This window comes from Aquarana catesbeiana, linkage group LG01 (assembly GCF_042186555.1).
Source record: "Aquarana catesbeiana isolate 2022-GZ linkage group LG01, ASM4218655v1, whole genome shotgun sequence".
NCBI classification, from domain to species: Eukaryota; Metazoa; Chordata; class Amphibia; order Anura; family Ranidae; genus Aquarana; species Aquarana catesbeiana.
Genome location: NC_133324.1, coordinates 240,186,017 through 240,198,937, shown reverse-complemented (window position 1 = coordinate 240,198,937; position 12,921 = coordinate 240,186,017). Strand labels below are relative to the sequence as shown.

The 12,921-nt window shown below is 42.6% G+C and overlaps 1 protein-coding gene and 1 pseudogene across 1 annotated transcript in view; one reads left to right on the top strand and one right to left on the bottom strand.

Annotated features, from left to right (window-relative positions):
- Positions 1–2,348: 2,348 nt before the first annotated feature.
- The window catches only part of ANAPC7 (anaphase promoting complex subunit 7), a 133,786-nt gene continuing 123,213 nt past the window's right edge, over positions 2,349–12,921 (bottom strand). Inside the window, exon 11 of the mRNA XM_073626432.1 lies at positions 2,349–4,063. Coding sequence (XP_073482533.1) covers positions 3,874–4,063 — 190 coding nt within the window. The 3' untranslated portion in view covers positions 2,349–3,873. The remainder of the gene's footprint in view (positions 4,064–12,921) is intronic.
- On the top strand, positions 7,643–7,761 carry LOC141124633 (5S ribosomal RNA; annotated as a pseudogene).

Here is a 12,921-nt window from a genome sequence, read left to right as displayed (position 1 = left end):
CAACTTTGTGTTTTCTAGTGTTTAGACACAGACCGCTTCATGCTCTTAGCAGTGGTTAATACTGTTTTTTCCTTTTGAGGGAATATAGCACTAGACACCTTGGATGCGATTTATTGCACTCATTATGCTTCTCATGTTTAAATCACCAGTCACTTTAACCCACAGGAGTGGTAATAACTGCCATACATATTTCACTTAAAGGAATACACACGTGACACTTTTGATAAAACTGTATATATGCAGACATTTCTTCTGCAACTTTGGGACAGCGCCACACTCACACACTTTTCTTTTTTCACTTTTTCCGCTCATTCCACCCCCTGTGGAGTCAGCGTATGTGAGGGCAGCAGTCTATCAATTTAGGAATATACTTCCCACCTAGGCTTCTAATTACACCCATTAGCGCGGACTCCCTATTTCCTCTGTTACAACAGTGACATTACCAAGAACTGGATATCCCTCCAAAATTGATGAAAAGACAAGAACACTGGTCAGGGAGGCTGTCAAGAGGCCTACAGCAACATTAAAGGCGCTGCAGGAATATGTGGCAATCACTGGCTGTGTGGTAACAATCTTACGTATTCTTCATATATATGTCTGGGCTATGGGGTAGAGTGGCAAGACGGAAGCCTTTCCTCTAGAAGAAAAACATCCAAGCCCGGCTAAATTTTGCAAAAAACATCTCCAGTCTCCCAAAAGCATGTGAGAAAATGTGTTATTGTCTGATGAAACCAAGGTTGAACCTTTTGACCATAATTCCAAAATACATGTTAGGTGCAAAAACAATACTGCACATCACCAAAAGAACACCATACCCACAGTGAAGCATGGTGGTGGCAGTATCATGCTTTGGAGCGTTTTTTCTTCAGCGGGAACAGGGGCCTTAATCAAGGTAAAGGGAATTATAAACAGTTCCAAATTCCAGTCAATATTGGCAAAAAACCTTCCGGCTCCTGCTAGAAAGCAGAACACGAAGAGGAACATCATCTTTCAGCATGACGACCCAACGCATACATCCAGGAGATGCCTTCGCAATCTGACAGATATGGAGTGTTTTTGCAAAGAACATTGGGCAAATATTGCCAAGTCAAGATGTGCCATGGTGATAGATTCATATCCAAAAAGACTGAGTGCTGTAATAAAATCAAAAGGGGCTTCAACAAAGTATAATGGGGCGTACACACGGTCGACCGGACTGACCAAATCCGGCGGACAATCCGATCATGTGTGGGCTTTACCGGACCTTCAGCGGACTTTTCCAGTCGCAAATCTGACGGACTTTAGATTTGGAACATGCTTCAAATCTTTATTGATGCTAGGCAGATATTGGCTACTGGCTATCAACTTCCTTATTTTAGTCCAGTGTACACCATCACGTACGAATCCGTCGGACTTTGGTGTGATCGTGTGTAGGCAAGTCCGTTCGTTAGAAAGTCCATTGGAAGTCCGTCAAAAGTCCGCTGGAAAGTTTGTCGGACCAGTCCGGTCGAAAAGTCCGCCCGTGTGTACACGGCATTAGTTTAAGGGTGTGCACACTTATGCAACCATATTATTTTAGTTGTTTAGTCTTTTTCCCTCCACCTAAAATATTTCAGTTTGTTTTTCAGCTGAGTTGTACAGTTTATAGGTCACATTAAAAGGTGGAAAAAGTTATTATTTATCTTTGTCTCATTTTTTTACATCACAGAAACCTGACATTTGAACAGGGGTGTGTAGACTTTTTATATCCACTGTATGGGGGAACTCTGTGCTTGCTGGGTTATATTAACCCACCGTTTAGCACTGAAAACTGTCATTTTAGGTACTTTTTTTGCAGTGAAAGTAAAAAAATGTGGCTCTGACAGTAAAGGCCATGATTTTTTTCCAGCCCCAAAAAAATTTGGTGCAGTTTGTAAACATTGGAATCCTGTCAGTAAATTTCACTTCGGGTGGGGTGTGGGGGTTGGGCAACACTGAGTTGTAGTTTAAATGACCTAATGTTCATTTGCCAGGTGCCCCCCGTGGCAAGTTATTAAACCTACATAACATACCTGCAGCAGGTATTATGAGGGACTCCCCCCCCCTTTTTTGCCCTGCTGGGTGTTTTTCTTAAAATATTAGGAATGCAAAAGGAGGAGTTGGGAGCGCCCAAAAGGAGGACAGTAGTACAGCCAGGAACAACTAGAGTCCCCAAAAGGAATTAAAAGCTAGCAGCAAATTCAGCCCATTGGATGAGACCTTCATTCTTTCATTGAAAAACCACTTGTGGTTAATAAAAAGTATAGCAAAACATTGTTATTCAAGTCAGTCATCCAGAAAATTTGTCTAAAAGGAAGAAAAGAAATAAAAAATAAAAGCTGGCAAACACATCACTTAAAAATGTTTATTTAACAGAAAAGTACTATCGGCATACCGCTATACCCAGTATACATTGTATACAATCTCACATTCTTTCTTCTGTGAAATCCTATTTAAGCATGATTACATATAGGACTGTATACTTTATACAATAATTGCAACAACTAGCATTTGAGCTTACCAGACTATTTACAAAGTCATATATTTCTGTATATGAAAATGCAACGTACACATGAAATATTACAAAGGTTTAAAGAACTCTAATAGAAATACTGGATACTGTTTTGAATAAGGAGCTGATAAAACGACTATATTTTAATTCAATTGAGGAGTAATGTTAATTTAAGAAATCATACCCTAAATAATGGTGTCTTATCTGACCTCCTTACCTTTTGTAAGAAAGAAAAGTTTTTTTCCTAGTTCAGATTGGCTCAGCTATGAACTACTTTGTTGCTTTCTTTTTCTATATGTGCTCTTCTTTACATACTTTATTACAGCTGTCAGAAACTGCCTACTGAATCCCTGTTCATCATAGTGTACAGAGGTTAGTGCAAGTCAGCAAAGAGCCCCAAATCGGCAGGCAAGAATTCCAGTTTATGCATTTTGGTCCTGATGTGTGAAACCACGCTGACATGTGGTATACCCTTTGGTAATCTCCATTCATCACAGACACTTCTGGAGGTCTGAAGCCAGCGAGCATGATGATCTTGGACTTCCATTGCCATAAGTGGGTGCCCTTGAAATATTGTCACAAAAAAGGTGTTCTCATTTTGGATTATATCATGGAATCAGCTTAGATGCAAATGGTAGAAGATCCCTAAGGATGGATTGGACCTTATTAGGTTTTTCCATGCAAAGAAAAAGGTACATGAATACAGGCACCACTGTGAAGATTAAAACATGCATTAAAAAAAAACTGTACTGGAGAAAGACAAGGGCTTCCAATGCTGAAAATGTTTATTGACTGGCCGTGTCTGGATTGAACACTTTGAGCCTCTGACCTGGAACAAGTATGCAGCAAGTTAGGTCAAAGTACAGTCAAAACTCCTGATCTCCATTACTTGTTGCAAGGTATCATCTCAGAAGGTGCTAAAGCCAATGGATTTTCATGACAGCCTGACAACTAGTCATTTTAAAGAAAAGGCCAACAAAGGCATCTTTTGTGTTTCTGATATATGGGTGTCCATTAACAGGCAAGCAACAATACAGCCAGATACAACATAAAAGTCAATTCAGTAACAGAAGCCTGCCTTCTTTCTGCCTACAAAACACTCATAGTATTATCCCTACTGGAGATGCTTGCAGCTGAAGATTTAAAGGAAATGCTGGGACAGGTTTTGGGGGCTACAGGAGTATTTCACCTTAGGGTCCCAGAAGTTAATGAAAATCGGCAGGCAGGGCAGATGCTGCAAAATACAGACAACGAGGAATCTGAAAGCAGTGGGGGATTCCACAGCAAAAAGACCCTGCAGAAGGGGTGCTTCCCATAATCTGTATAAATTCAGTAAATAGAAAATAGTGTGAGCTTCGTATGTGTCACTGCATCCCAAACCACTGTTCTTGATCTGCCCACTGCGCTGCTTCACTATCACTGCCCTCCAAGTCCCCTTCTTCTCCACTTCCCTCCATGTCATCCACATCCTCCTCTTGTGTAGCATCTGTTGGGCTTTCCTCTTTCTCCATCTTCTGCATTCCTTCCAGGGATTTCTGGTCATTTGGATCCAAGCTGCAAATAAACCAAAGTGAGCATGTATTACATGTTGTACAAAAAGCCTTTTAAGGAAAAAGGAGGAAAAAATACAGGTAACTGTCCATCTATGTAAATGTTCTAAAGTGAAAGTAAATCCATCCATAAAACAGTTTTTTCTTTAATCGTACATCACGGGACACAGAGCCATAGTAATTACTATGTAGGTTATAGTCCACCTTCAGGTGCTGGACACTGGCACACCCTAAACAGGAAGTTGCCTCCCTATATAACCCCTCCCATACCGGGAGTATCTCAGTTTTTTCGCCAGTGTCTAAGGTGTTGGTCACAAGTGAAGATGTGCTGTGCTGAGCTCCACTGGAGCAATCCTTGCTGGGGCTAGCTATGCAGCCGGATCCATTCAAAGAGTCTTTTAGGCCGAATTGAATGGTACCCAGGCCTCGTGTCCGAAGAAACAAGGTTTTGCCTGTAAACGCTTCTCTCTTAGAGAGCTGGACCCCTGGATCCAGTACTTTTGGTATTAAGGCGATAAAGTTTTACTGGTGATGGTGCTATTACAGGTCCAGGATTGTGGGTTTCCCCAAGGATCCCTGGCTCCTGAAGGTTTATTAACGGAACCCATTATGAAGGGTGAAGATTGGGTCTGTTGGTTTTTACCACAGAAAACCCTGCGGTGGGAAAGGTAAGTGGAGTTTTCTAAGAAATTTTTGATTTTTTTAATGAAATGTCTCCTTTAATTAGTAAATGTTGTCATGCCCAAGTGTCACCACTGGGGGCTGTATGGAGCATGTACCTTCTCATGCTTCCTCTAGAGATCATGCTGTGTCTGGAGCAGCAGGCTTCTTTTTCTCTCCAGCCAGCAGTAGACCTCCTGTAAGTCTAGGGGGGGTTTCTCTTCACAGAAACCCACCACCTGTGCTGCATTCTCCCCCTCTTCATGAGGAAGAGCATCAGGAGAAAAACAGAAAAAAAAAAGGATCAGCACGCTGCTCTACTCGGTGGCTTCCAGGCTCTCTCCTCTCAATTTTTTTCCCCCCTCACATGACAATCCTGTAGGATCAGAGGCCCGCGCTCGTGCGGGAAATGTAAAAAAAAAAAAAAAGAAGAGGAGGGGGTGGAGCTTAGCGCGGCGTTGGCGTTCTCCAACATCCAGCACGGGAATGTGTTTTTTAAGGCACCATTATTACTGCTGCAGGCTGACAGAGGGACACAGGGACACAAGAGCATAGAGGGGCATGAAAGAGGTTTGGTGACACAAGCATTCCTTTTGACACATTTACTAATGCATCAGGCTGAGCATTAATAGCAGAGGCAGGGCTGGACTATTGCTCAAGCCATGGATGCGATTTCTTCTGGCAGTACCTCTGCTTTGTGCCTCGGACTATGGTCAGAAGGAGGGGTTGAAAGACCCACAAAAAAGGAGCTAAAAGGGTCTCCCTCAAGCTCTGGAAAGCCTACTCTACAAATGGCATCCTCCCCTGAGAGGGAGTGGCTGGCCAGAGTGAGATCAGGGCCAAGAAATGTTTGCTACTGTTTTCAACACTGCAGCCCCTGTTCATTTTTAAGATCTTTTACCTCAGCCATGGTAGGTTTAAAAAAAAAAAAAAAAAAAGTTTAGCGACTTTAAATCGCATCCCAGTGTGGTCAAGATCAGACAGGTTCTCTACCATTTTCCTAGGACCCTCAAACTGAGGAACTAGGGGCAGGAGAAGACGAATTCCCTCAGGGGACCGTGGTGAGGCTGATGACTCCTCTTCTGAGGTGTCAAATGCGGGAGAGTCAGCTTTCACAATCTGTAAGATTGATGGTACAATTTCTTGCTGTATGATCCGATCCACATTTATGTACCCTTAGCTGAGTGTTTGGGTTCGCTAAAGCCTCCTCAAGCTGTGCATGCCTTTTCCTGTCCATTCATTGTTGGAAAAGCTTTTTTGTGTCTGGAGGATCACCCAGATAAGCATTATTTTCCTTTCTAAAAAGTTTTCACACTTTATCCTATGGTAGAGAAAATTCACTAAGTAGGGTATACCGGCAATTAACGCTACTATATCCTTTTGTGAATAAGTCTGACTTGCCTGGCAGACAATACTCAAATACTTAGGGATCCAACGGATAAAAGGTTGGAATTCCTATTGGAAAAAAAAAACAAAATACACTTTTTTTTCTGGCAGATTGAGTGTCTCAGCCTGCGCTGACAGTAATTGGTTAACATTGAGAGACCAGTTTAAACAAGTGTTCAAGGTTATCCTGCTCAGGAGGCAGCTTTATGTTTGCAATAGTTGCTATGACAGATTCTATCCTTTAGGCCTTGCGCCCTTCGCTAAGCGTCATGCAAGAAGCTCCTGGCTAGTCTTCCTTTTTGTGGTGAAACAGCTATCTGGGGATATTTTGGATATTATATCCAAAGAATTTCTAGTGAAAAAGTACCCCTTTTGCCATTAAAATGAAGGAGTAAATGTATTTTCGTTTCAAAGCTCCTTCTTCTGTGCCAGGGGCATCAGCCTCCAGGCAGTCATGACAGCTTCCACCGTCAGGTTCAAAAGGTAATCCTCAGGGACAAAAGAGGTCTTGGGGAAGGAAGCCTACAACATACTGAAGCCTCCTTATGAGGAGGTGCCCCGCTTGCTCAATAGGGAGAATTATTCTGCAGTTCTCAGGGATCTGGCAGAAGGAGTGTCAAGACAAATGGGGGACTTCCTCAATAACTCCAAGGTACAAACTGGAGTTCCAAGAGTTTCCGTCTCCTCGTTTTCTCAGATCAAACGTTCCTAAGGATCCAGAGGAAAAGTCGTCTTTCTCTCAAGCATTGGACCATCTTTAGGTAAAAAGTGTTCATGGTGGCCCCCATGTAAAAGCAGAGGTTGGGGTTTGGTTAAATCCAAATGGACATTCTGGATTTAAAAAATTTAAAATTCAATTCCTGAATATAACCACTCTTTTTTTTTTTGCATGAAGTCAATCCAATCAGTTATCTCCATCCTACAAGGAGGAGAACTTCTGGCGTCAATCGACGTCAAAGATGCATATCTCCATATGCCTATTTCCTCGGTCACTAGTAATATCTACTTTTCAAGTAGAAAATCTTCATTTACAGTGTGTAGCTCTGCTTCTGATCTAACTACTGCACCTCGAGTACAAAGGTTCTGGCTCCTCTTCTAGTCAGATAGAGGGCCCAAGGTATAACGATTATGGTTTACCTAGTCGATCTGTTCTTGATAGACCATTCGGTAGCCCGCTTAGACCAAAGTATGGTCAGCACATTCGACTACCTAGAATATCTAGGTTGGATTCTCAACCTAAGAGAAATCTTCTTTAAAACCACGAAGAAGGCGAATACTTGGGTCTGATCATAGGTACACCCAGAAAAGGGTATTCATACCCCAGGCAAAGATCAGTGCCATAAAGGAACTGATTTAGATGGTCGAAGCAAGATGAATTTCTCCTATTCAACTTTGCATGAGGTTGTTGGGAAAGATGGTGGCTTCATTCAATGCCGTTCCTTAGGCTCAGTTTCATCAAGACTGCTGCAAATCAGTAGCCTATCGGGTTGAAACAAAAGGGTTCAAGCTCTACATTCCCAATATGTCTGACTCCAAAGCCTATGGCCACATCACCCTGATAGTGCCCAATCTCGTCTGATCTTGGAGGCTAAGCAGGGTTGGGCCTACTTAGTACCCAGATGAAAGACCACCTGGAAATACCAGGTGCTGTAGGCTGGGTGCGCTGGGGCCTCAGTTTATGGTTAATATCCAAAAATCTGCAAAGGGGAAAATCCTTCCTTCAGTTACCTGGGAAATAGTAACATATGCCAAGCTTTTTTGTTTAGGTTGGGGAACAGTCCTGAAAGAGGCAACTGTCCAAGAGAAGTGGCCCAGATCAGAAATGGCCTTGCCCATTAACATTTTAGAAATTCAGGCAGAGCACTTGGTCCTGAGGGCCCGAACATTCAGTTTACGGTATTGTCCTGCCAGGATGCAATCCGTCAATGCCACAGCAATGGCCTATATTAATCACCAAGGGGGCACAAGAAATTGTGAGGCCCAGAGAAAGATGAATCATATCCTATCTTGGGCAGAAAACAATGTATTTTGCCTATCGGCAGTCTTCATTCTAGGAATAGAAAATTGGCAGGCGGACTACTTGAGTCGCCAGCAGTTGTTCCTGATAGAATGGTTCCTTCACCCCGATATCTTCCTGTCAATATGTCAAAAGATGGGGGATCCCTGACATAGATCTATTTGCGTCCAGGATTCAACAAAGAAATCGACAACTTTGTGTCAAGAACAAAGGATCCGCTAGCATGCGGAACAGATGCCTTGCTATTCCCGTGGAATCGGTTCTCACTAATTTATGCATTCCCTCTTATTCTGCCCGCATCCACGACTTCTTCGCAGGATCAAGCAGAAAGGGAAGTTGTTGATTATTGTGACCCCCAGCGGGGCCCAGGAAATCTTGGTATGCAGAGATCGTAAAGACCTTCTCTCGCAAGGTTCGCAAAGTTCCATCCTACTTTACAAACACAAAATTTAGCGGTTTGGCTATTGAGATCCACACTCTGAAGAAGAATGGGCTGTCAGGATCAGAAGTTTTCTACCTTGGTTAATGTAAGGGAGCCGGCCTCCATAATTATATATTATGAAGTCTGGGAAACATATGTTCTCCTGCTGTGAAACCAGGAGCTGCACCCAGGAAATAGGTCAAAGGTAGAGTCCTTGACTTTCTGCAGATGGGGTGAGAAATAAAGCTGGCCTTGAGTGCTAAGGACAGGTCTCGGCCTTATCGGTATTATTTCAACGACCACTTGCTTCGCATTCTTTGGTTCCTAACTTATACAGGGGGCAACACGGCTTAGTCTCCGGTTAGATAACCCCTGAACCCTTGGGACTTGAATTTAGTTTTGTCGACATTACAAAACAGCCTTTTTTTGGCCCATTACAAAATATTCCCTTGGTCCTTTTTTGACAAGGGAACTATTTTTTTTCTGGTAACCAGAACCAGGCAATCTGCTGCAAGAAGGGTATCAGAATTGGCTGCTCTTTAAGGTAGTATTAGTAAGGTAGTATTGCGTCCTCATCCTAACTTTTACCAAAGGTAGTATCAGGTTTTTATCTAAACCAGGATATTGTTCTACCTTCATTTTTCCAGAACCCTGTTCTTTGGAAGAAAAATCACTACATTCTCTTGATATGGTGAGAGCAGTCAAAGTCTACTTAAAGTCGATTGCTCAGATTCGGAAAACTGATGTTTTGTTTGTGTTGCCTGAAGGTCCTAAAAGAGGACAGGCAGCATTGAAATCTACTATTCTAAATAGATTCGACAAGTAATCGTTCAAGCTTATGGTTTAACGAGGTAGATTTCACCCTTTCAAATCAAAACGCACTCCTCTAGGGCTGTTAGTGCTTCGTGGGCAGTGCATCACCAAGCCTCCATGGCTCAATTCTACAAGGCCGCAACTTGGTCTTCAATCCATACATTTACCAGATTCTATCTGGTGGACATGAGGATGTCGCCTTTGGGCGCTTTGTACTGCAGGTAGCAGTATAAATCCTCTGTTCTCATGGTGCCCTACTTTGGTTGTGTCTCCCTCCCCACAGTTGGCATTGCTCTGGGACATCCCACATAGTAATTACTATGGCTCTGTGTCCCATGATGTACGATTAAAGAAAATGGGATTTTTATAATAGCTTACCTGTAAAATCCTTTTCTTTTGAAGTACATCACGGGACACAGAGGTCCCCCCCCCCCCCCTCTTTCTAGTATACACGTGTATTGCTTTGCTACAAAACTGTGATACTAACGGTATAGGAGGGGTTATATAGGGAGGCAACTTCCTTTTTAGGGTGTGCCAGTGTCCAGCACCTGAAGGTGGACTATAACCCACATAGTAATTACTATGGCTCTGTGTCCCATGATGTACTTCAAAAGAAAAGGATTTTACAGGTAAGCTGTTATAAAAATCCTATTTTCGGCACGTGCCGGAAATGTAACACTCCCATTGGTTGCATTGGTTGTGCTCTCAACCAAATTGTCAAACCATCCAATGGCTGGTGTCATCACTGATCACATGTGCAGCATCATGGCAGTTGTAGAATAAACGAAGGCCAAGATGGCAGCTTCCTTGGCTGAAAACGATAGGGGGGTTTACTTACACTTTAAATTGTATATTTGAAAAAGTATAGAATATGTTCTTTTACAATGATAATACAGCCATGGCCAAAAGTTTTGAGAATGACAAATATTAATTTTCAAAGTCTGCTGCCTCAGTTTTTATGATGGCAATTTGCATATACTCTAGAATGTTATGAAGAGTGATCAGATGAATTGCAATTAATTGCAAAGTCTCTCTTTGCCATGAAAATGAACTTAATCCCATTTAAAAACAACATTTCCACTGCATTTGTGAAAAAGGCTTTAGGGCGCCCAGGAAAGTCCAGCAAGTGCCAGGACTGTCTCCTACAGTTGATTCAACTGCGGGACTGGGACAACACCAGTGCAGAGCTTGCTCAGGAATGGCAGCAGGCAGGTGTGAGTGCATCTGCACACAGTGAGGAGAAGACTTTTAGAGAATGGAGTGGTGACAAGAAGGACAGCAAAGCAGCCACTTCTCTCCAGGAAAAACATCAGGGACAGACTGATATTCTGCAAAAGTTACAGGAAATGGACTGCTGAGGACTGGGCTAAAGTCACTTTCTCTGATGAATTCCCTTTCCGATTCTTTGGGGCATCCGGAAAAAACCTTGTCCGGAGAAGAAAAGGTGAGCGCTACCATCAGTCCTGTGTCATGCCAATAGTAAAGCATCCTGAGACCAGTTATGTGCGGGGTTGCTTCTCAGTCAAGTGGGGTGAGTGGGCTCACTCACTCGCAAGGCTGAAACACATTTGCATCTGCTGTCTGTGTCTTTTATGGAGAATCATTTTGAAGATTTTAAAGTGCCAACAAGGAGTTGCGGACCAGCTTTTCTCACTCACATTTTTGCCTAAGAACACAGCCATGAATAAAGAATGATACAAAAACATCCTCAGAGAGCAACTTCTCCCAACCATCCAAGAACAGTTTGGTGAAGATAAGATGAGATAAGAAGATAGTTTTTCCAGCATCATGTAGCACCTTGCTATAAGGCAAAAAAGTGATAATTAAGTGGCTTGGGGAACAAAACTGCAAAATTTTGGGTCCATGGCCAGGAAACTCCCCAGACCTTAATCCTATTGAGAACTTGTGGTCAACCCTTAAGAGATGGGTGTACAAAAATAAAAATAAAAAATAACCCACAAATTCTGACAAACTCCAAGCTTTGGTTATGCATGGATGGGCTGCCATCAGTCAGGATGTGGCCCACAAGTTGATTGACAGCATGCCAGGGCAAACTGCAGAGGTCTTGAAAAAGAAGGGTCAACACTGCAAATATTGACTCTTTGCATAAACGTAATGTAATTGTCAATAAAAGCTTCTGATACTTCAACCCCTTTCACACTGGGGCAGTTTTCAGGCGCCTGAAAACCACCTCCCATTCATTTTAGTGTGACTTTTCACACTGGGGCAGTGCGCTTGCAGGACGTTCCGAAAAGTCCTGCAAGCAGCATCTTTGGGGTGGTTTGGGAGCGCTATATTTAGCGCTCCCAAAATGGAATAAATGGGCAGTGCTTCAGAAGCGCCGCAACACAGGAGTTTTTAACCATTTCTTTGGGGTTAAAAAGCGACCCACTAGCGGCAAAAAAGCGCTGCTTAAACAGCGCTAAAGCATGAAAGATGAAATGCTTGTAATTATACTTCAGTATACCATAGTAGCAGCTGACAAAAAGATCTAAAAACACTGAAGCAGCAGACTTCATGAAAATGTATATTTGTGTCATTCTCAAAAAACTTTTGGCCACGGCTGTAATATATCTATGACATGGTATTCAAACTATATAACATGAAGACCTTAATGAAAGATTTCTGAGATTTTATGTAAAGTCTTAAATTATTGCAAGTTCACTCGGCTGAGGACAAGCAAATGCTGGAATACAGTTCAAGTAACGCTGTACTTTTCAATGCAGTTCTCAAACAAGAGAAATATGCATTTCTGCCACTAGGGGGCGCATGAAGGGAGAATAGCTCCAGTTTAGTTTGCTTGTTGGCTCCATCTTGTACCTCCTTACAGCTGGGTGATTGTTGGTATACAGTAATTATACTTTCTGTCCTCTCAGGCCTTAATTGACAGGTAAGAAGGTAAAATTTGTCTGACCAATTCGTTTACACAGCATAATATCCTAACATATACAGTCCTTGTTATTCCATTTGTAATCATAAATAACATTTTAAAAAGCAAGTTTAGTTTATTTACTGAATAAGCTGTACTTTTATATACACTGCATTTCACCTTCCCAGTGTAACGAAACAACTTTTAATTTGTAAAACTACTCCACACTGAATGTCTTTTTTTCAATTTTGCCAAAATTATTTTTTTTTTCCCCAGACACAGGGACACTCACTTTTTTTCCCCCATGGCTTCAAAATTTCTGGCAAGTTTAAATCTCTATGTATATTAGACAGCTGCTCCCCTTATCTCTTACTCTGGGGACAAATTGTAAAATTTCCCTCACTTTCTTTCTCAGTGATGGTAGTCACCACCACATATAGTGGGGTGAATCTCCCCAATGGGGACAGCAATTGAGACCCCTTTCACACCGAGGGCGTTTTGCAGGCGCTATAGCTTTAAAAATAGCGCCTGCAATCTGCCCTCAAACAGCTGCAGCATGAGGGCTTTCACACCGGAGCGCTGCGCTGGCAGGACGGGAAAAAAGTCCTGCCAGCAGCTTCTTTGGAGCGGTGTGTTTACCACTCCTCCACCGCTGCTCCCCATTGAAATCAATGGGGCAGCGCTGGGATACCGCCG